This window comes from Cucurbita pepo, chromosome 3 (genome assembly GCF_057944985.1).
Source record: "Cucurbita pepo subsp. pepo isolate OVF chromosome 3, ASM5794498v1, whole genome shotgun sequence".
Classification (NCBI taxonomy): Eukaryota; Viridiplantae; Streptophyta; class Magnoliopsida; order Cucurbitales; family Cucurbitaceae; genus Cucurbita; species Cucurbita pepo.
The window spans coordinates 16,157,367-16,180,232 of NC_141800.1; the positions used below are offsets into that span (position 1 = coordinate 16,157,367).

A 22,866-nucleotide genomic window follows, 5' to 3' on the forward strand; every position below is an offset into this window, starting at 1 on the left:
CCGATGAAGCCTCCAAACGTAGGACACATCCGACTTGCCTCTACACCAGACCAAGTCATTTGGCTCGACCTTACCTCTGCTCAAGGTCAAGGCCTCTCAATGCAACGTTGCATCTCATTTTGTCATCTCGATTCCCATCGACATAGTTCATATGTCTTGGCGCCATCTCGATTCTTGGGATGACGTCGGCCATTGACAACACGCCTTGGACATGCATGACCGTGACATCCTCCCCCACTAAAAAACCTCCAAACATTCCCAAAGCCGATTCAAACTCAGTTTGGCAACAAAATGGTTCACACAGATATTTTAAATAGTTTTTCCTACCTGTTCTATTTGTTATTACCTCCTTGATAGTAATTTGCAGTGAACATAAATCAATTCATCCTATCCTTTTATGAACTGATCACACTATCCATCTTCAAAATGTTAGTAATAAAAAGTTCATCCTAAGAATAATATGAATATCCAGCCAAAGAAACTTGAACACAAAATCAACCACCACTACAAGTATAGCTCAATCTCAGAAAAACAATGAAAATAGTGGAAATTATCATCTTTCGCCACTCATTCAAATCATATAATTTGTTTCAAAATTTTGGCAACGATTATCAGAGCCACATATTTCTGTTTCTCTATGTTTAATTATCTGAAATCCCTGTAGAAAAAATGGCATACCTCAAAATCCGCATCAACAATTGGTGATTCCTCAGCCCTCAGCCATGGTCACTAACAAAGGGGGTGGACGTTGTCGAGGCAGAATCCAATGAAGTCAAAGACAGTCAAAGACGAACGCAGATGAATGAAAGATAGAAATCAAGAACACATAAAGTATGTCAATTATTATATGGGAATGGGGCCTTCTCGGTGCAGCATCAGATCGTACACAAAAGAGTTACTATTTACATCAAAGAAAATAAATATTCAATGTGTACTCTAGACAAAATGTTACCAAAAAGTGGAGATGAGCTGCGAAATTCAAAGCCTGGCTTAGCCCCCATTTCCTTCCAATGCAGTTCTTCAAGGGTTTTTCATGATACGTTAACTGCTGCTAGCCACTGAAAAGTTCTTGTTGTCGAGAGAAAATCCCGTTGCGTGCACTAACATGATCCTATTAATCCATATAAAACAACCAAGGAATCAGAATAATGGCCATCAAATGTCCCAAAAGGTTAAGATATAAGGTTTTGTTTTAAAAAGCTTAGATTTTAAATGTGTAAAACCTGATCAGAGATGTCTCATTCACACGCGATCTTTGTGTCAAAACTGCTGAGGCAGATGGCAAAAGCTTGAAATGCTGAGATTGGGTATCTGTAGTCCATTGTAAATATATCCTTTCCTACTTTTCCAAATTGAAGGATAATCTTTTCGTGTTCAGGTCCAGCAAGTCCGTTTTCAGGTGAAGCGACTAACTGAAAGTTTTTCACCGAAGCAATTGTCACTCGCCCATGGAAGTTCAAACACCAACATTGGAGCTGTTCGTGCCACCGAGCAGCCTTGTTCCTAAGCACTAAGACTCGATCCTCCTGATCAGTTGAAGATCCTGATGGTTGATCATCCAAATGATTCGATTTTGACCAGGAAAATCTCAATGATGGAAGAAAGTCGATACGACTTAGCGAGAATTCAGTCTGTATTGGAGCCACCCCTCCTGGCTCAATAGCTGAGGCAGGAATAGCATCCATTACACAATGCATTCTCCTTGGACCCCTGCAGTAATACAAACCATATTAGCCTCTCTAGAGTAACATAGACGAACCCAAAAGCAGATTAGTGCGTGTCTCGCTCATTCAGGACGATGTACGAGACATCAATGACAAGCATTCTTTAATTGGATGGATTTATTTATTTACATATGCTTTCCTCATTATCAATAATACAGCAAAATAACAGATGGCTTTCAGGAGGAAAAAAGTGTAAAGCCTCCCCATATGTACCTTGAACCCAAGACATTCAACTCATATGAGATGTGAGCCACTGGGTAGTTGCCGGCAGGAACTCTAGGTGACACTTGTTTCAGGCCCACAAGCCTAGAGGAGCGGCTTTTTGAAAGCTTGGCTCCTGCATGAGGTGGCTGTCCATCAAAGATTGTGAACTTTGTTCCTAAAAAATTAGATCTTTAAAAGAAAAATAAATTAACATTTGAGTTAATATTAAAAAAAAAAAAAAAAAAAAAAACCCATACAGTCAACATCAAACACCTCCTCCTGGAGCCCTACCTTAATTTTCCAACGAAGGTGCCACTTGCCTTGGACATGTCATCAACATGCAGAGATATTATATAATCAGTGCAGGTGGCCCGTCGACACTTACGGGCAGCAAGAAGAAACTTTCCATCGTCAGCAAGTGCTGTCGCCAAGACCAAAGGCCAAAAATCAGCAACTTTATCTATGCTCCCATCCCCTCTATTCCCCCCATAAAAGGTTATTGTATATAAACTACATATATCAAAAGGAGGTAATTATCCTTGGAAGATACAAAAGTAGCGCCTAGCAATGAGTTAAATCACCCAATTAATTAACTTTTTCAAACAATCAAGCAACTAATCGAATAATCCGCCCAAAGAATAAAGAAGGAAAGCGTCAAGAACTTGCTTTAGCTATGGAAGCTTACCACTAGTCAAACTAAGGTAAAGGAAATAAGTTTGTGCAGATCGATTTCGTTTTATGAAGCAATGAAGAAGCAAATCCCTTGGACCAGGCTGCAAAGACAACAAAAAAAACATCAAAATAAGAAGGAATGTAGTGACTAACAAACTTAAATCTAATAAAATCTCAATCATAATTTAAAAAAAAAAAATTCTCTCGGCAGTTTTAGACAAATCATAACCTAAAACATAAACAAACCTATAAAATAAGTATGTATATTTGTCAGTAACATATGTATGGATGTAATATATAATAAGTTGCAGAAAGGAAAATCAAATAGCCCAAATATTTAATTTCATCACCAGAAACTGGAACTGCAATAATGCATAAACTTATAAGACACTCAACCAGTTGGACCTATATATATATATTAGTGAGCAGTAATCTCAAAAAGTAGAACCCAATAATTAGAGGGGACCTAAAGTATTGCAGCTAAACGTGGTCCCTAAAAAGATAACGATACCTTTTGTTGGCAATTTCCAAATGAAAAAATGACAAATTTGTGGAACTGGAAATATATGAGATCTTGCAAACGCCAACACCAAGTCAGATTCAACACATACAAGAGTTGAATTTTCAGAAACTCACGCTACCTTCATAAGAAAATGTTTAACAGAATTATGCTGCTTATAACAATAATCGATATACTAATTTGATATCCTCAGATAAAAGTATGCACGCTGATTTGTTTGTCCCAAAAAAGTGAATAATTTTTTTTAAAAAGGTGCACGCACTTCTCTTCATTTGATCATTAAAGAACACTTCCCAGTCCCAATCAATCCCATTTAAGCCTGAACATATTGGAATTTAAATAACAATGAAAGAAAGGAAGTGTTAATTAAATTGTTCATCTTCATCCCATATCTTGAACTAGAAGATTTGTTTCCAATTTTTAGAAAAAGTTAACCTAGAATACACTCCAAAAATATACTCTACGTGAAAAAATAAACAGGACAAGAGATAATGTGAATCTAAAAAAGGAAAAACATACAAGACGACTGCAATAATGGACAATCACGGCCTACGCGAAAAATACGCCCGTAGTAACAAGTTATCCCGCGGAATTTTAGGAGAATAAACACACAGTAGATTGGAGAGAGTCGATTATATAATACGATTAAAACAGAGAAACGAGAATTACATTTCAAAACATCAAATCCAAATCGTCGCAATAAAATTGAGAAAAACAGTTCAAAGATCCCAAACCTGCTTCACAGAAATAGGAAACGTCAATCTGCCAGAAACCTCGGGAGTTTTAACAATCTCCTTAGTAATCCGTCTCCAGCTCCGGCAAACTCCGGCGCAGGCCACTACGCTCTTCCGCAGAGGCCAAACATTCTCAGAGCTCTCGATTCTAACCAAAATCTCTCTCAACAACTCCTGAGGCATGTAAGTCCAACAGCTCTGCGCCAAACCATCGCCGACTTCAGCCGTCGAACCATCCTGAACAACACGGCGGGACCTGGATCTCATTTCCTGGATTATACTCCTCAAAGACATGGAAACTGAACTGTGTTCCAACAAAGCCTTCTTGAAGGAAGAGAAGCCGGAATCGGAACAGAGAGTCAGGATTTGTGAGACAGTGAAGAAGATGAGGGAAAAGAGAGGAATCTTGGAGAGAAAATTGAAGCGATTTTCCGGGAAAGATGAACAGGGGAAAGGGATTGGGATTTTGAAGAGACAGAGAAGGAGAAAGAGAAGGCGTTGGTTCGGAGAAGGTAAGAATCGAGTTGAGGATTGTGATGTCTACTGAAACTCGAATTGCCTTCCTAACTTTCACCTTTCTACTCTCCCAATTTATTTCTCATTTCAAATTATTTTATTTCTCTCGATTAATATATTTTTTAATTAATTATTTGTGTCAAGTTTTTTTTTTTTTTTTTTTCTTTTCTTTTTTAAATATAATAATTTAGATTCTTAATTTAAAAATTCATATATTTATATATAAAAAAAAATAGATAATAGGGACTAAATTGTTATTAAGTTAAAGTTTAGGGACTAAATTGCTATTTCACATTTTATATATATTAATATTAAAAATATTAATATTTAATCTTTTTAATGGTGAAATAGTTATTATTAATTTAATTATAGTATGATTTTTTTTAAAAAAAAAGATATTTTATGGAGTTTGAAATAAGATATTTTAAGAGATGGATTTAGCAAAAGAACAAATATTGATTGCTTATTTAAGATGACATGAGGATTAAATAATACACTTATTTATCTATACAATTGACTTTAATTTTGACTAAGATTTTTCATTTTTTTTCTAAAAAATTATTCATTAGAAACTATATATTACTGATTTTGATAAATTATTAAAAAAATATTTCAATTGGGACTCGAGCACCATCGCACTAATTAACTTTCTTGCTTGTTGATTTAGAAAGATGGTTGGAGTGCATGCTCGTGATACCCATTTTCTTAGCCCAACCTTTTCTTAAGAAAATCCCGAAAAACTAGTAGCAAGACTGGTACTTGGCAGCTCACGAGCAACATATAGACTGATGGTTAGCCATCACTCGCTCGCTCTCTTTTGAAGGTTTCTTTGATCAGGAAATGCATACACTTCTTTTGTTGTTAAGCTACCATTTCTCGTATTCAACGTTAGTACAATATCCAAAAGAATGCATAGAATTTCAAGTGAGATGTCCAAAGTAAACGGAACGAAGGGAAGAATCAACGAGGTTTTTTTCAGCCCCAAAACCCAGAATCAATGGAAATGAGCGTATCTAAAGCTATCCGTGAAAAGATCTATTATATCTATATGAAATTTTAAACATAACATCAACACTCTCGAGCTTTATAAAAAAAAAAACTCAAAAATGTTTTTACCCTTAATATATGGATGAAAACTATCTATCGACACCTCATAGACTGTCTCAATTTTTAATGATAAATTTAAAAGCACATTAATGAAACTTTTCAAAACTCAAATTATGAACCGGGTATTTTAAATTTTTTTAAAAAATTAAAAGTATTTTTTAGACATTTTAACGATATTATTAAAAAATTTAAAAGTTTAGGAATATTTTTTTATAGTCTTAATGTATTTATTATTTAAAGAATAAGTTTATATTTCAAAGATTTAAAATTTAAAAAGGCTCGTCATAAATGGACTTTATTTTGTAAATAAATAAAAAAAAAAAAAAATAGAAACTGTGGGCCCATTCAATTATGTCTGCCATTAGAATGGGCCCACAAAGAGGCCCACTTGTAGACAGGCTTATCCATTTGATAGGGGTTTGCTTGTTGGAAGTGATTCTAAAATTGTTTCCTATTTCAACACCTTTTAAGACCCTCTTAATTAAAGGTTGTTTTTTTGTTTTATAAAATATTAATTAAATTATATAAAATATGTTGACAAGACCATTAATATATAAAAAAATTATAAATATATTTGATATTACTCAAAATAAATGAGGTGACAATTAAAATATAAAAATTAATTAGGTAAATAACGAGCTTAATTTTCTATATAGTTATAATAATATCATAATACTCTTTTAATTTTGACACGTCACATATCAAATCAATTTTTATTATTGATTTTAATGGAAAATATAATTTAACCTATGTTTTATTAATATATATATATATATATATATATATATATGTATATACTTTTTGTTTTGAAAGAATAAAGAAAAGAACCTGACAACTTTTTTTTTTTTTTTTTTTTTTTTTTTTGTATATTAAAAACAAAAAGAACCCATAACTAAAGTTTTATTAAAATGCGTTTTCGAATTATAAATTAATATTTTAAAGGGTTGGATAAAAACTTTATAATATATGAAGCTTTGGTGTTTGTGTCATCTAAGGAAAAAATTACAATGAATTAAGATAATGTTTTTTTTTTTTTTTTGTATATATAAAAAATATCAAATTTGGAATCTTATATTGATTTGAGATAAATAAAAAATGATGGCGACGTAAAAGCATTCATCCATTAATCAATTGTCGACACGAAATGTAAGTCATAATAAAAATTAAAAATTAAAAATAAAAGAAATTAATTCAATCACCACTAAAAAATGGTTACACTTTTTAGTCAGATATTAAAAATTATATTGTATATATAAAAAAATAATTACTTTATTGTCAAATGTTTTCCCAACCTCAATTTAAAATGTTTTAAAAATGTAAAAATTATTATTTATATTTATTTAAAAAAGAAAAGCTTCAAGCTTCACCCTGCTAATGTTGTATGTATAGAAATTTATATATGAACATTAAAAAAAAATTGAAATTTTAAAATCAAAGTAATAGGATTCTTCTAAGTTAGTATGCATAGTTCAACTATTCACGTCTTAATCATGTCTCAATCATGCGAAATTCAACAGAAAAAATTGTGGGAATGAAGAATGAAATGTGGGACGGAGACCGGAAAGTTGTCTCCATCTTTGCTCGGAAACATCTTTACGTGTTTTTCATGTTTTTTTTATGTGTCTGATAGAAAATTCAGAAGTTTGATATCGATTTAAAGAATGGTTCAGAATATATGATAAAAAAACTTTTTATACAGTTCAAATAAACACAAATTTAAATGTTTAAAACTAAATTTATAATTTAACGCTAAAAAAGAAGAAGAAAAGAGGGATTTACATGAACTTAAGTGTCTACTCAATCAAATAGTTAAGTATAAGAAAAGTTGTTGACTCTTGGATTGAGTAATTAATCTAAAATCCTAAAAGTCAAAGCCTATAGATCAACACAAAGAAAACAACCATACATTCCAAATTCATTCCTCCCTATAATTGTAAGATTATAAGTTTAATTATAACATTTTTTTCAAATGTGAATTTCTTTTTCATGGGAAGTTTGAAAAACTAAAAAGAAATATAATTTTTTTTTTAATTATTTTATTTTTAGAGTTTAGGGTAAGAATTCAAATGTTACTATGGTAAAAATCTGTGAGAAAACAAACACAATTAAAAAAAAAAAAAAAAAAAAAAAAAAAAAAAAAAAAAAAAAAAAAAAAACCTATAAGTCTATCAAAGGAGACCTAAAATTTTCAAAATCACTAAAATTCAAAATTTTCAAACCTTTTGCAGCACTACATTTCCCCAAATAAAACTAGCAAGGTCCCAAGTTTTTACCTTACTTTCTTTGCAATTTTGTCGGCGTATGACTCTTCATCACTTGCTATATCAACATCTACCAAGGACTAGTCTTGTAATGTACTAAAAAAAAAAATTAGTTGTCAAACCCTCTTAATTATATGTTATTAATATTGATGTTGTCCTGTTGATGTTTTGTCCCATTTTGTTTTTGCTAAGAACATCTACTTTCTCAAAAATGCTTTCCGGAACACTTTTCCAAAACTATAAAGTAGATCATTTGTGCTAGACACAATTTAAGTCTAAGTTGACTGACTTAAGACAAGAATAAATCGAGAATGGTGTAGTCAATTTCAAAGAGTAACGAGAATAAATCGAGAATAGTGTAGTCAATTTCAAAGAGTAAAATTGTGATACCGGGCAACTCAATCACCCTAGCCAAGTAGCTTTCAAAAGCTTGCCCTGCATGATGGGAAAAAGACGAGAAAGAGCATCACATCAAATTCAAGTTCACATGTTTGTAAAAAAAACCAATTCAATTATGTATAGCAAAAGACAAAAGACTAACCAGTGACGAAAGTGGCAGATATTTCTTCCTTTTACCTCCGCATTGAAATATCAGCCATAGATGTTGGCCAGTAATGCGGGAGTATATGACATTGCTCTCACCGCACCACACTATCTTGTGCCTAATTACACTGCTGCAAAGTGTGGCTACCTGGCTGGCTGGTGACAAAAGGCTGCTCCTGAGATTTTCCACTTTATTTTCACTTGAACAAACGCACTAAATTTCCACCGACTCTGAAAAGTCATTCTAGAAAATAAGAGCCACCCGCACCCACCACAAAATATCAGTAAATTTCAGCACGCATTGACCTACTAATGAAAGACTGGTCAATTATCCAATCATCAATGCTAAAGTTAGCATATTATTTCTGGTCATGCCCAGAAAACTTTGGTTAATCATCTTCAGAACCAGAACAATCTAAGTTATTAAATTCTCGATGTTAGGATCGCACAACAACGCACACACGATCTAGATAAACACAAAGAACAGAAGAGAGAAAATGCAAGGAGAATATTGACTAAATGATTTGTATTGATGACTACAGATATGTACACAACAACGCACACACTCATTCTAGATAAACACAAAAAACAGAAAAGAGAAAATGTAAGGAGAATATTGGCTAAATGATTTGTATTGATGACTACACATATGTACAATAAGAAGAGAGAATACGGAGAATATAGAAAGTACATTTTCAAAGGTTCGCCGGAGTGGATATATATATGGTTTAGCTTACCATATATAGTTTTACCAGATATAACTATCTAATATAGCTTTTTACTATTTATATGTCATATACCATATAGCATTATAGTATTACTATGTATAAGCGTTAGACTATGCTATAAATAATTAGGCTCCATAACCTAACACTCGACATAGAAACTTCAACCAAACCTAGAATCTAGCTTCTAGATAAAAGAGAACAAATAAATCATGATTTAATTCCTTCAGCTCTGTTACTGTCAGCTAGTATATATGTTTTGGAGAGTCTGCACAAGTTTTCTACCCGAGGTTCTAGAAAAAAAGTGCCATTCAAGGACTTAAAATGATCATATTTGAAGTGGGTGAAGGACATATTTACTCTTTGCAGTGAACAGAAGAGATTAAATACAAAGAAAATGAATGAATAATTTTAAATGATTTTCAATGCCAGTATCAAAATACAGATTCTTGGTCCAAACTTCAAGTTTTAAGGTTAATTATATGTACCACTGTGCCTACAAAAAAGTGCCACCTAGACTTCTGTACAACAGGAACACTTCCGCTTGGCTGTTGCCTACTTTCCAGTGGTTTTCCTGCAAAATCGTGGCTGATAATAATTAGCATTCTTCTCTCTTTATTTGAAATAACATTAATGTCACTGTCATTAGGATGTGAAAGATAGTGAATATCTAGGAAACTTATTGAAAGCTTAAAGATAAAGAAATATAGTCATAAGACAATCCCAATTAAGGAGTTGCATACCTCCTTTTTTTAAAAAAAATCAAGTCAGACAACCATATAATAGCTTAGCCTCCTCTACCCCCTCTATTGTCTTCCAAGAAACTTGCTTCTACCTATTAATAAGACCCTAATAGACTCCTACTGATAGTTAACACTAAATTTCACTCTCAAAAGAATGTAAAGATTTCATCATATGGTAGCAATTCTTTTTGCCAATTTCATTTTTCCATTTGAAAAGGATCCTCAAAAAAGATGGTGAAAGCCAAAACGACTTTCAGTTGAGGGAGTAATAGATACTTCCAAATCAAGTCCATTGGGCTACACTCAAGCTTTAAAATGTTTGGTCTTCAGAGTTACTAGAAACATTATCACTAAAACGAGCTAATCAATTAAAGGGGGGAATAAATTTGAAAACTACGTGAAGCAACATCTGAATTACCTTCAAAATAGTTAGATCTAGCCCTCTAGGTAGATAATTTCTTTTGTGTTAATTCAACTGGAGCAATCTGTGGCCATGCAACACTGCTGCCAGTAACAAACTTAGTTGAGGCACCACCAGCAGGCAGACATTTCCCAGATGAGAATATGGCCAGATTACGGTCAGATTTCCATGCAGATGTTAAGGAATGACTATCCATCTGTTTTCCAAGGAAGAGCGATTGTTTTACATCAGTCATCCTGATCATAAAATGATGCAAGCTGATGCTCAGGTAAAATTTTACAATTAGTACAAAAGAAGACTATACTAGAGGAACATAATTTGTGCAATAATGCCATTTAACACACATGAGAGATTAAATGGACATACATCGTCATAATCAAGTGAAAATCTGGGGGGAAAGCAGTGCTACATGCTGACTTTCTATAACCACAAGACACACAATTTCCCTCAGACTGAAGATAAATTATGCATGGCACAAAAAGCAGAAAATATATCCATCCAGCAGCTAAGAGGCTCAGAAACTATATTCTAGCAGAGTGACTCCTCCAACATATCTGATATACATTTTAAAGTGTTCCTTCTTTTATTACTTTTTCAATCTTGGAGACGGGACATCTTTGAAGAAAATGAAGAAAAATATTTTTTTTAAAATGATTTTTTCATCAAGACTAGTAATATTTATCTAGCAAACTAACATATACATAAACCAAAAACTAATATAAAGTTCAAAAAAAGATAATAAGTAGCCTTGAAGTTGAATGGATAAGAATAGAGATCTATCTTAATTTCTTAAAAATATAAAATTCATTACATTTGAATGCATTAATGTGCAAAAATAAATTTGTCTCTATAATGCCCTTTATCTGTGTCCATGCATCCTAATCAAACAGAAAGGCTGCCTTTGGTCAACATGTTAGACTATGTCAAAACTTAATCAGCATGGAAGAGAGGTGAAAGAAATAAAGAATGAAAAAAAAGCTGAATGTTGACTATGCAAAGAAGCCATGTGTTTACATATATGTGTGTATGGGTCGCAACATTGAGAAACCATTACATAAAAGATAGAAATGAAACATTTAAAATAATAGAGATCTATACCTTCTTTCCAATAATATCACTTGATTGTTCTTGAGACTCCTCCTCCTGGGAAGTACTATGAAATTGTTTTATATTTTCCTTAGTCATTCCATGATCCACCATATTACAAGTTTCCTTGCTAGATGAAACAGCCTCCCAGTAAAGATAACTAAGGGTCGAGCGCAAACGATTATTTCTTTGAGAGTAGTATATTTTACTTGCAAGGGGAAATGGATCATCTGGTGGACAATATCAAAAAATTGTCATCAAGCAAAGCAAAAGAGGACATGCAAGAACTCACTAGAAAGAACTACAGTCTATTCAGTAATTTAAAAGGTCTCTAAAGAATGTAATCAGAAGACCAAGAAATTTCTATTTACAATAAAAAATGAGTTTCCAATATCCATGAATCTTCATTTCTGAACATCAGAAAATTTTTAGAAGCTACTATCTCAAACTAAATTTTATTACAACTACTGGCTCAGATATATGCCCACAAGTATGTATGCAGCTAATATTTCAAGTTGAACGGACTTTGGCACAAGCAGAAACTAATAAAGCTCTATACATTGCAAATGTATACTGCTCTTCTTCCTGTAAGTACTATGCTTTACTCTCATATTTCTAGCAATGCTATAACATTTACATACATTGCGCAAAAGAAAATGACAGAGGAGGGGAAACTAGCCTCAGGGGCATATTTTCTCACTTCTAATTTTTGTTTTAGATGACGATGGTTCTAAATCAGATGCCAGTAACAGCCCTTCACCAGTTATCCTACAAGAACATAAAGAGAACTGAATCAAATAAATGATGACTATGTCTTAACAAATGGTCAAATTATAACATCTCCATTAATCCAGATGCTCAAACTCAGAAAAATAGTCCATGAAACTTTCCGAACAAAAAGAAAGGAAGAGGTTCGGCTAGCTAGGAAATTAGTGCAGTTTGGCACTGAATCCATCTTAGCTGTCTCTTCAAACTTCCTGACACTGACATTTTTTCATTTTCCCCTTTATATCATGCCTAATTGGGGAGATTTTGGCAATATTCTTAGCCCTTAGCTTGAGTTCCATTTCTTGCTTCCCTTCCCTTATAATAAATTTGTTTTAACAATAGTGTTTTCTTATCTTCATTATATATATAATGGACAATGTATTTTTAAGAATGTCATAACAAGAATTCAATGCGCTAGAAAATATTGAAAAGCATAGACACCATTGACAAACAATACACCTTTCCAGCTTAGTGGATTACAAGGCTTACTATAACTTATCTGATTAATCTACAGTTCATAAAAGTAGACGCACCAACTTGAAACAAAAAGGACCAAAAGAAAGAAATAGAAAAATCTTCGTAAACTCTCCCTTTGCAAAACAAAGTACGGAATGTCCACCCTCCCAAATATATATATCTATATATGCACACACATTTAAGATTGAGAAAAAATTCAAGGACACAAGCTCCCATATGAAGTGAAAAGAACAAGTAGCCACACCAATGAAGTAAAAGATCACCAAAAACTATAAAACCAGAAGAAAACATTGATGAAAAATTTCACAGGCAAACAGGAAGTTTTGTACACATAATAATTGATCATAGATCATAAAACAATGAAATTCCATTTTAAAAAAAAATGAAGAATGGTGTACAATTTGGATCGTTTTGTGGAAGGATGTATCGGACTAGCTGAATGGTCTACAACACCATGACAGACTCCTGCACTATCATCCAGTATAGGCGCCACAGTACAAGTTGAATTTCCTGAAGGAAAATAAATAATATGTAACAACTTATATAAGCCATTGTTATTGGAAGGTTGAGAAATCATTAAATTATAGTTCGCCTAGTATGTTGCTCAGCAATGGCATGCCAATTAAATTTGACTTGAAGACTGGCTCACCTCTAAAATTTAAGTAGCAATCTGATAAATATATATATATATATATATATATATATATATATCATGGCTTAAAATACAAAACCTTAAATCACTAGTATTGAAACATGTATTTATTTAAGCCAACAAAAGTTCATAAGAGGAGACGAGAACCAGACTACATCTCAAAAGTAGGCCAGTTACACTTATGCTTGTACAAAGAAGATGGATGCTTACACAGTCCATGGCTATTCCTTAAAACACCAGGAAGATCAAGCATTAAATCATTATATTTTACAGGCAGAGAATGAGTTTCCCTCTCCATGGTTGCACTAGTACATACAGGAACAAAACAATAGAAATCCAGGCACTACCATTACAAGTATTAGAAATTACTCAATATAAAATTATTGCACCTAGATCATGTGGGGAATCAGAACATATGTATTTCTAGCCACAAAAGTATAAAAGAATAATAATAATAATAATAATAATAGTAATCCTCACATATCCTAAGTCAAAAATTAGAAAAGAAAAAGATTAAAAGATAGCACAAACTATGGATAAAGGAGGATTTACTTTTTGTCAACTTGACCATTTCAAATTCGTTACTAATTGGAAACACAGGTGCAGAAGAATAGTCAGCATATGTTGATTCAGACCCTTCTTTCTCCACAGCTGATATATCTATGAGAGATTAAGAACTAAAAAATATGTAAACCCAATAACAAGACTAGCCTGCACCGAGAAATTGTAAAAGGGAGTGAGAGAAAGAGAGAGAAGAAGCTCATAACTACATTGAACAACTTTTCTCAAATTCAGCACAAACTCAAGCATGAAAGAAACGGGAACAAGGGGAAGACCAAAAGAGAGAGGTTAATCTTCCAATTAGAATCAGAAAATCAATGTGATATGGAAGGATACTAGCATCAGCAGGTAGCAACTTTTTCTTCTCCTTCCTTGAGTGTTTCCTATGGCCCATCCCACTATCAAGGTCCATAATAGTTCCTTGTCCGGAACCTAGTGACCTGCATAGTTCTGATAAAATGACATGAAGATAACTCAGGAAAGCATCATGTCCAATCTAATGCATATAAGAGTTTACAATGGGATCCTGACAATAATTTTCAAAATCCATTGGTCCACTCAAGTGTGAAGTTAAACTAACAAAATATAATACAAACCTCATACTGATACTAATATACCTCAACCATAATATAAGGTAAAAATTAATTATAAACAGGTAAAAAAACAGAACAAAAAGCAGTAGCAAGTTTGGATTACGATTGATATAACCAAAAGATTTGAATCGGAGTACAACATGACCACAGAATTTCTTACAACCCAAACAAGTATTGATGGAATCCCTATAACGTTCAAAATAAAATAATTCTTCAAATGGGTATAAACACTATGAACATGAGATCCAACCATAACATTAAGCTGAGTATAGCAAAATACAAGCATGGAAACTTATCTTTGTGAGTTGATGTCAACATTGGACACAGATACGCTAAGATCTAAAAAAGATTTTAAAACATTAATGAAAGTACACATTAAAACCATATCAGACAACAAAAGGCGGGAAACTTCACATAATTTGACTGCTGAAAACGAGAAATAGGGAGTGCCCTACCCACAAAAATAATAATAATAATAATAATAATAATAATAATAATAACAACAACAAACCTGAATGAATGATATATTGACTGGCCTTTACTGGCTTCTTACAAATATTGCAGGAAACCTACACGATCAAATAAAAGGACGGGAAAGGTAAATTTAAATGAATTAGAAAACATAAGATTGTGGATTATTACACACTGGATACACCTTATCCAAAAAAGTAACAAAAGCTGCGAAGTGGTAAAACGAGATCTGAAAAGGACCGTCTGAGAAAATTGTTTTGCTTCATCGTTGTAAAAATGACAGGACATTAAATAGATAAACTACTAATGTCATCAAACCTTACCAAGTTCAGAGGATCAACCATAGGCTTCAAACCAAAGACGTGCATATCTGTAAATATATACATAGAGAGAGAGAGAGAGAGTCAACAAGCTGCTTCAAAAATCCAACCACCGACTAACAATAACGTCGTTACCCATTCCACAGTACCATCAAAAATATGAATTCTATAATAAAAAAAGAATGTTCGTTTGTAAATTAAAAAAAAATTAAAAAAAAAATTCAACACTTTACCATGCAATAATTAAAGTAGGATTAGGTACATACCTTCTTCATCAATTAAATTTGCTTCATCTGCATCACGAAGTTCTCTGCAGATAAATTCAGAAGCTAATTTCTGATGACCAACTTCCTCTGTCCAATAGTAAAAGGACATTAATTATGACTCCGAATGAAAGATGACATGTAACTAAAAAGATGGTCGTGGAAGTATTCCTACAATGATCAATCTAACCAACAATGACTTCTGACAACCAAACAAACAAAATCATTAAAAATGTAGAAAAAAATGAAAAAACAAATGAAAAACTTATAATGTCTCGGTTTACCAGCAATAGTTCGGGAGAAACTCCCTGCAGCCAGAAGCCTTGTCATCACTGCCATTCTCCCATTTCCAACTGAGCATACCATTGAGACCAGGCAAATGTATTATGTACCGTAAGGAAGAGATTCTACACCGCTGGGAATAAAAACATCTTTATAATCATGGAAAGACACACACACACACACAAGAATCAAAGAAGCTAACTGCAAAAAGGAAAAAAAAAAAAAAAAAAAAAAACGGCGAGACGAACACACCTGCAGTAATAACGAAATCATTTCCTCGTCACTAAATTACACTCGAAATATAGAGCTAAAGTACAAAATTAAATATGTTGATTAAAAAAAAGCGGTAGTGCTCAGCCGGAAAAAACATCAACTGATTTGTCTAACTATATAACTGGTTCAATACCAAAAATCATATAGTTCGCAGGCAATAACAAAAACGAGCACGCAGGAAGAACGACGACTCGTTCAACTGTTCATAATACGAACAATCAAACGACATGCAACGCAAGCAGAATAACCAAATATTCAATCGAACAAAGAAAGCAAAATAATAAAACAAAACAAATGAGAAACAGCGCAAAATCATATACCAGAACTAGCCAATCAAAAGCAGCAAATAAACCAAAAAAAAAAAAAAAAAAGGAAACTCATAAAAGCATAGCGCGAAACGAGCTTTCAACAATGAGGAAATGGCGGCAAACCGCGACTAACCTGCACGAGAGCTCCTCCAATCATCCAGAGCCATGGAACCGGCGAGAAAGCAGGAAAACTCGGATCAATTGCCGAAACGAATTTAGAGAAATTTGAGAGAAATGCTGCGGAAGTGAGGGCCGAATGACATGAAGAAGAGAAGACAAAACAGTGGAAGCGGAAAGAGGAAACCCTATGGAGGAAGCAATATAGAGAGAGAGAGAGAGAGAGAGAGCGGGAATTTTTCTCTCCGTCTCTCTCTCCTTCGCAATGTCTTTGGTTTTCTTATCTGAAATATTTGAACCGGAAGACAGTCCTCTCTCTCTCTCTCTCTCTCCCTCTCTCTCTCTCTCTCTCTCCACTTTCGCCGCGCAAAGAGAAGAATATGTGAGGTGGCATTGGCAACTGCCAAATCAAAATATTTTCGATTGTCATTTGATTTTATTCCATTTTTATTCATTGTTTTTTTATTATTTTTAATATTATTCTTGTACCAATGAGTGTTCATACGCCTATTTGAAAAATTGAAAATAAAAATAAAAATTTCTTTTGCAATAATTATCTTTTATTTTAAATTCTTTGTAGCATATTATATAGTTAATGCATTTTAATTATTTATAGAAATATAAAAGAGCATAATTATTTACAGATAAATTGGATAAAAAATTGGATCTTTTATTTATTGAGGAGAAGCCCATTTTAATACATTAAAAGTATTGTACACTTTCAAAAAAAAAAAAAAAAAAATTACATATTGTCGTCCACCGAAGTTTCAAAATGCATCTACTATGGAGAAGGTTTAGCCCTACTCCGACTAGTGTCTTGCACTGTCCAGTGACGGGTTTTGATATCATTTGTAACGACCTAAACCCACTACTAATAGATATTGTTCACTTTGACCCGTTTATACTGTCGTAAGTTTCACGGTTTTAAAACATGCCTCATACGAGGGGTTTCCACACCCTTACTAGGAAAGTTTCATTTCCCTCTTCAACCGATGTGAAACTTCACAAAAATGTTCAAAATTTATAGCCTAATTTAGCACAACGTTGAAAAGTTAGTCTTAAGCCATAAAATTCAATTTTGTATCAAATAGATCTGTCAATTAAAAAAAAAGATTAAATACGTTTAACAATGGTTCAAAGGAATGATATTTGTACATCATCCCAATGAATAAAGACGGTTTTAACTTAGTTTGAAAGTTTATACCGTACGCTCAGAGGATCCTGACTGAGCATTAATCGATATGTACTGTATTCTCGAGAATAGAAGTTCAAATCTCCCCCTACTCACTTTCTTAACTCGAGTATTTAGATATCCGTAACTCTGTAGGCTTAAATCCTCCTGATGATATTCGATAAAATAATCGAGGAAAAAAAACGCTTTACAACAAAAGCAATTGGACTGCAAGAACACACATCAAGTCAATATACAACAAAGACAAATTGATTTGTTGTGCTTCTGCTAGGGATGAATGAAATATCCAATAAGAAGACTGATAGAAGCAGCCATCACAACATATATTAAGGGGAAGCCCACTTTGACACTCCTTTGCCCAGTTCTTCTCCATCTCTCCTACATCAAGAAATCAGTATCAGGGTGCCTCAATACTGTAATGACAAGAACCCATCATGAATAAAGGCTCTAATTGATAGGTTCCTCCATCCCGAAAACAGTGACAATGGTTACGTGACATCGATGAAGCCACTCGATACGATGCTAAGATTGAGAAAACTATCCCAACGAAAGGATGGATAACTCAAATCATATTTTTAATCATTCCCAAACTAATGAAACTAATCAATGAAGCAACTCGATATGCTAAGATTGTCATATTTATGGTAACGCATGAATATGGGGTTTGATACGAGCTAAGCCTATTATGGTAAAGACCAAAAAACACTTACTAAGTCGCGCTTGAGCATTTCCCTTTCTCGAGTCGTTACCGTCCTCTCCTGTTTCAGCCTCATTATGGTAGCTTCAGCCTGCATAGGTTTCATAAACTATTCATTGTTAGCAGAAAAAATAGTTATATATAGTAGCGACTAACAAACATGAAAGTTACACTGGGCGTTATGAATCCTTGCTCTTTATGTATATGCATTACTAATAAAAGGATTTGCAACTAAAACGAATTATTTTTTCCTTTCTAAGAAGATTCGACCCCGCACCATAAGTACGCTCTTGAGGAGGCAATTATTGTTGTATCGACGACTACCTAGCCGAGTAATGACGTGGAAGGAAGAACAAGGAACGTTGTTAACGTGGGAGACAACGGAAAGGAGGAGGTAAGTAATTGCTGAGGAGTTAGATTGCTTAGTGAGTTAAAGTAGAGACATAGTTAGCAGCATAAGGACATAAACATTGCAACAGGGCATACTTGATAATCTAGCTTCAAAAGAAGACATATACCTCTACTAGCTCCGCATCCATGAGCGTTAGCTTTGATTTCAGCTCTTCAAAGTCTTTAGTTAAGTTTAACTTCGGCAGATCATTCGCCGGTTTCGATTCCTTAATTTCCTCAGCTGGCGTAGTTTCAATATTGTCAATTGGTTCGGCCACCATATCCGCATTTCGTATCGTTGCAGCACCCTCAGCTGCTCTATTCTCATCTGAATCTTTACTAGTATCAATTTTCTCAACTCCCTCGGCTACCTGATACGCATAATATCGTTCGAACACACAACGAAAAAAGACAGAATATATATTTAAAGAAGGTAGAACATCGATAACCATACGACAACCATATGTAGCTTTTTATACAATATTAAGACCAAAAACTCAAGGATTTCGAGCATGTAACAATGGAAAACAGGCATATACCTCTATGGGAAATCCCCTTTACAAATGAAAACTAGAGAGAGACTGACAAGAATATTTATTATTTTGACTGGAGAAGACAACAATGACAAGAATATAAATATAAGCAGTTATGACATGACAGAGTTGTTTGCATGGCCATACCTTATAAGGTGGAGATAACACTATTGGGGTATCAACTGATCTAAGTCCATCTATGTGTTCAAGGGTATCGAGTCCATTGGAATCCTTAGCAACCTAGAATACATCAATTTCCAATCAAGAGATAAATTCTGGAAAAAAAAAAAAGTTCAACCACAATCCAAACGATATTTTTCCATCAAAAGTAAACCTACGTATACCAACTCTAAACAGTCTATATGTTAAAAACCATATGTAACGGCCTAAGCCCACCGCTAGCAAATATTGTCTTGTAAAGGGTGTTTCGTTTTCCTCCCCAGCCAATATGGGATTCTCATACCATATTACATATACGCATATTATAATATCCTCATAATTTGAAACTAGGCGCCGTCCTCCAATCAGAACGAAGTAGGTGGAGACTAGCAGGAGAGAGACATACAACAGAACGAAGAGGTGCACAGTTAGCCTTACCTTATGAAGTGGAGGTACGTTCTCAATTCCTGTCTGCATACCATCTCTTGGCATGGAATTTTCATAATTTGAATTTAGTTTCAACTCTCCATTAATTGGTAGCAAGACAGGGGTTCGTGTCGGGCTTACAAGAAAAACCTTCAGCTTCTTCTCTTCAATGTGCTTGCTACTATCTCTTGCAAACTGCCTTGCATATCAAAAATCTTAGAAAAAGGCCTGCAAAACAAGCAACGACTACAAATTCTCACCATGTCAGATGTGATGTCCTCTTCAGGTGTTCCAGGGGAGATGACTGTGCCTTGGACCAGGAACTTGTCTTTGCATTGCATATCAGTTGGAGCTGTACGCTGAGCTAGCATGGTGACTGCATAGATCCAAGAGAGAAGAGCAAGTAATCCATCAGAGCTGAACAGCATAAATACAAATGATAAAATTAAAATAAAAAGAAACTTTTCAGAGGCTTTCGAGATTGCATCGAATTGTCCACCTTATTACATCTTTGAAATGGTTTAAGATGGATTGATAGTTAAGTCCATGAGCCGAATCTATGTTAACACCACCAACATTTTAAAAGAATGACAGGCAGAGATACCTGTGAAGTCACACATATCCTTGGGCTTAATGATGCCGGTATTAGGTCGAACACAGTACCTCTTGGGAGATGTAGTTTTCACCTGCGAAAAGAGCTCGTATATTAAACATGGAAGCTAAACGAGGCTTTAGGATTCTTTTCAAGTTCGGACCCTATTCGTAAAAACGTTTTTTTTCTAATTGTACTAATTAAAATTATAACAAACACGGCATTGAAAAGATATGGTACTTGCACAAAAATCTTTTGTGCGATCCATTTGGAATAATGTACCTTGAAAGCAATATGTTGCTCAGACTTATTGATAAGTTGTATCAAGCATGAACTTTGCTTCTTCAACTCAACTGGAGAAAGAAAGTGTGCAAAACTTGTCAAAATAACACTGCACGAACATTCTTCTATCTTTTGTTCTTTGCAGATACAAACAGGTAGGGACATTGGAATCTTTTATATTCTAAAAAGTTTAGTTAACTAACAAGTAAATGTTATAGAACGCTTCAACTTCACTGGTCAAGAAACAAACTCCCACTATCTAAATAATTCAAAAGATTTGGTATGCTTTCTTCTTACCACAAGCTAGCACATGTAAGCAACAAGTCGGTCTAAACCAGGCCTACCAATCTTTTATATCATAATTTAAGCCTCACTTTCTGTGACAGCCCAAGCCCACTACTAGCAGATGTTGTCCTTCTTTGGGTTTTCTCTTTCGGGTTTTCCCTCAAGGTTTTTAAAACACGTATGTTAGGGAGAGGTCTCCACACCCTTATAAAGAATGTTTCATTCTCCTCCCCAATCGATGTGGGATCTCACGCTTTCATCTAAGACAACTCGAGGCTATGCAAGTCAAATTCTGCAATGGTCTCGCTGCCATCTTGCCTGATAATATGTAATTGAATGTTCACCATGCATTAGAACAAGATTTCACTTATACTTACAAGTGAATTTAAGTTCGCCCGGATGAATTTCGAAAAGCTCCATCGTCATGAATCTATCCGCTTAAGAAACGACGAACTTCTAAAATGCCATTGCAGAAAAACTTTAGTAATCAGAGCCAGATGCAAGTAGTTGAAGTGACCCAAGATGGGAAAATTTCATAAACTAATGAAAAGAAGTAGATATAGTGATAAACTCCATTGATCTATTCATCCAGAGAGGGCAAAGCAAGGTGGTAACAAAATAAGAACAATGAACACAGCCCTATGCAATTAAGAAAAACAATCAGATCAACTCTTACGTTACCCGAGACTGCTGGAAAAACCGTAATCTAGCACAAAACCAACAAATTAACCCCACAAACCCACGAATTCAAATCGTCGCAAACCGCCTTCATCAAACTATAACCATCATCACAAATCTCAAAGACCAAATGTATCAGACCTCAACTGTAACCCATTTCTCCACAAAACTCGCCAAACACGTGAAGACACACAACATACACGAAATTGAAAGAGGGAACAACATCGGAGTCTGAGAAAACACCAAGAATCCGATCAAGAACAGCACAGAAAACGGGGTAAAATGGGGTAAAAAATCAGTACCGATCCAGTTGAAGCGATTACGCGATTGAATTGGAACTTGAGCAAGCAAATAAAGCAAAGGGAAAGGGGGTGGGTGGGTGGGTGGGTGGGTGAGGAGTTTGTTGGAGAGATCTAAGCGGAGAATCGGAAGAGAAAAATGAGTGGAAATGGAAGCAGAGAAGGGGAGAAGTGAAAGCAAAGAAAAATGGTAACGATGGCTGCGCGGGTCTCTCTGCCATTTCCCTCCGCTCCAATGGTCGGCTACCTCTCGGCCGTTAAATTTTTTGAAAATACAAATTCGGCTCGGCTCGGCTCGGCTCGGCTCCATTCGATTCGGCTTCAACTCCATTATTATTATTATCATTTCTCTTTATTATTATTTTATTTTGTATTTTTTAGTTCAAAAAAATATGAGATAAATAGATTCGACATTTGATTTATTAATCGAAAACATATACCTAACAAGTTGAGTTATTCTACTAATTTGTGTACATTGACTAATAATAATTATAATAATTTTGTAAATTAAAATAAATTAATTAATCGAGTTTATTCAAAATAAAATAAATAAAGAAGTGAATGTCTTCACAATTTTATTGGAATAAATAATTGTTTTTTAATTTCACTAATTACTTCTAGATAATTAATTATTATTAGTTAGTTTATTGTTATCATGATTAAGTCAAATTATTAAAATAATTTTAAATAATTTAATTTTCTATTTATCAATAAGTATATTATAATATACCTTAAATTTTTATTTAACTGTCAATATTAATCATTATTCTCAAACTAATGATTTTAATTAGTATGACAATCAAATTGAAAAATAAAATATAATTAATTAAGTTAACACATTTGCCTAAAATACAACTAATTAAAATAAAAAAAAAAAGCTAAATAAGTTATATATATATATATATATTTTTGTCAGTTCCTTTCTCTCTTAAATTTTATTCGATCTAGGTTCATATTGTTTTTAAAGAATTTTATTCTATTGGTATAAATTT

General features: G+C 33.8%; 3 protein-coding genes across 16 annotated transcripts; all 3 read right to left on the reverse strand.

Moving 5' to 3' along the window:
* Positions 1–816: 816 nt before the first annotated feature.
* LOC111790435 (tubby-like F-box protein 3) lies at positions 817–4,440 on the reverse strand. Of its 2 annotated transcripts, none has more exons than XM_023671321.2 (6): positions 3,855–4,440; positions 2,614–2,701; positions 2,220–2,349; positions 1,938–2,117; positions 1,224–1,710; positions 817–1,111 (listed from the first exon to the last, which is right to left on the reverse strand). In XM_023671321.2, exons 1-5 carry the CDS (start codon positions 4,146–4,148, stop codon positions 1,239–1,241), a joined length of 1,164 nt encoding a protein of 387 aa, XP_023527089.1. In that variant the 5' UTR covers positions 4,149–4,440; the 3' UTR covers positions 817–1,111; positions 1,224–1,238. The 2 variants fall into 2 exon arrangements, with proteins under 2 accessions (XP_023527089.1, XP_086978224.1); XM_087122098.1 differs by lacking the exon at positions 3,855–4,440 and adding an exon at positions 3,112–3,237.
* Positions 4,441–8,064: 3,624 nt separating this feature from the next.
* LOC111791619 (uncharacterized) lies at positions 8,065–16,634 on the reverse strand. Of its 7 annotated transcripts, XR_015420471.1 has the most exons (14): positions 16,358–16,633; positions 15,646–15,714; positions 15,365–15,451; positions 15,102–15,148; positions 14,819–14,876; positions 14,051–14,164; positions 13,706–13,813; positions 12,900–13,011; positions 11,957–12,024; positions 11,269–11,486; positions 10,168–10,366; positions 9,495–9,580; positions 8,280–8,525; positions 8,065–8,173 (listed from the first exon to the last, which is right to left on the reverse strand). XR_015420471.1 is itself a non-coding variant. In XM_087122757.1 (12 exons), the coding sequence occupies exons 1-11, from the start codon at positions 16,389–16,391 to the stop codon at positions 10,193–10,195; spliced, it is 1,089 nt and encodes a 362-aa protein (XP_086978883.1). In that variant the 5' UTR covers positions 16,392–16,632; the 3' UTR covers positions 9,389–9,580; positions 10,168–10,192. The 7 variants fall into 7 exon arrangements, 5 of the variants coding, with proteins under 5 accessions (XP_086978883.1, XP_086978885.1, XP_086978884.1 ...); XR_015420472.1 differs by lacking the exons at positions 8,065–8,173; positions 8,280–8,525 and adding an exon at positions 8,535–8,587; XM_087122757.1 differs by lacking the exons at positions 8,065–8,173; positions 8,280–8,525 and having other exon boundaries at positions 9,389–9,580; positions 16,358–16,632.
* A 1,031-nt stretch (positions 16,635–17,665) lies between these two features.
* Positions 17,666–22,109, reverse strand: LOC111791140 (vesicle-associated protein 2-2). Of its 7 annotated transcripts, none has more exons than XM_023672368.2 (10): positions 21,878–22,109; positions 21,275–21,353; positions 20,613–20,683; positions 20,343–20,424; positions 19,999–20,114; positions 19,751–19,933; positions 19,301–19,393; positions 18,749–18,991; positions 18,244–18,321; positions 17,666–17,908 (listed from the first exon to the last, which is right to left on the reverse strand). In XM_023672368.2, exons 2-10 carry the CDS (start codon positions 21,321–21,323, stop codon positions 17,801–17,803), a joined length of 1,023 nt encoding a protein of 340 aa, XP_023528136.2. In that variant the 5' UTR covers positions 21,324–21,353; positions 21,878–22,109; the 3' UTR covers positions 17,666–17,800. The 7 variants fall into 7 exon arrangements, with proteins under 7 accessions (XP_023528136.2, XP_023528134.2, XP_023528129.2 ...); XM_023672366.2 differs by having other exon boundaries at positions 17,666–17,911; positions 21,275–21,350; positions 21,878–22,108; XM_023672361.2 differs by having other exon boundaries at positions 17,666–17,911; positions 21,878–22,108.
* Positions 22,110–22,866: the final 757 nt, after the last annotated feature.

Bases quoted from the DNA above. Each gene is read 5' to 3' on its own strand.
- LOC111790435 (XM_023671321.2), bottom strand. From the start codon at position 4,148: ATGTCTTTGAGGAGTATAATCCAGGAAATGAGATCCAGGTCCCGCCGT. The intron at 2,702-3,854 runs GTTTGGGATCTT...TTGTCTTTGCAG, and splicing joins TTCCTATTTCTGTGAAGCAG to CCTGGTCCAAGGGATTTGCT. The intron at 2,350-2,613 runs GTAAGCTTCCAT...TCTTGGCGACAG, and splicing joins TTACCTTAGTTTGACTAGTG to CACTTGCTGACGATGGAAAG.
- LOC111791619 (XM_087122757.1), bottom strand. From the start codon at position 16,391: ATGGCTCTGGATGATTGGAGGAGCTCTCGTGCAG. The intron at 13,012-13,705 runs GTAAATCCTCCT...ATTTTCCTTCAG, and splicing joins AATGGTCAAGTTGACAAAAA to GAAATTCAACTTGTACTGTG. The intron at 10,367-11,268 runs GTATAGATCTCT...CTTGGAAAACAG, and splicing joins GTGATATTATTGGAAAGAAG to ATGGATAGTCATTCCTTAAC.
- LOC111791140 (XM_023672366.2), bottom strand. From the start codon at position 21,323: ATGACGATGGAGCTTTTCGAAATTCATCCGGGCGAACTTAAATTCACT. The intron at 19,934-19,998 runs GTGAGAATTTGT...TATGCAAGGCAG, and splicing joins AGGACATCACATCTGACATG to TTTGCAAGAGATAGTAGCAA. The intron at 18,992-19,300 runs GTATGGCCATGC...TATGCGTATCAG, and splicing joins TGTTATCTCCACCTTATAAG to GTAGCCGAGGGAGTTGAGAA.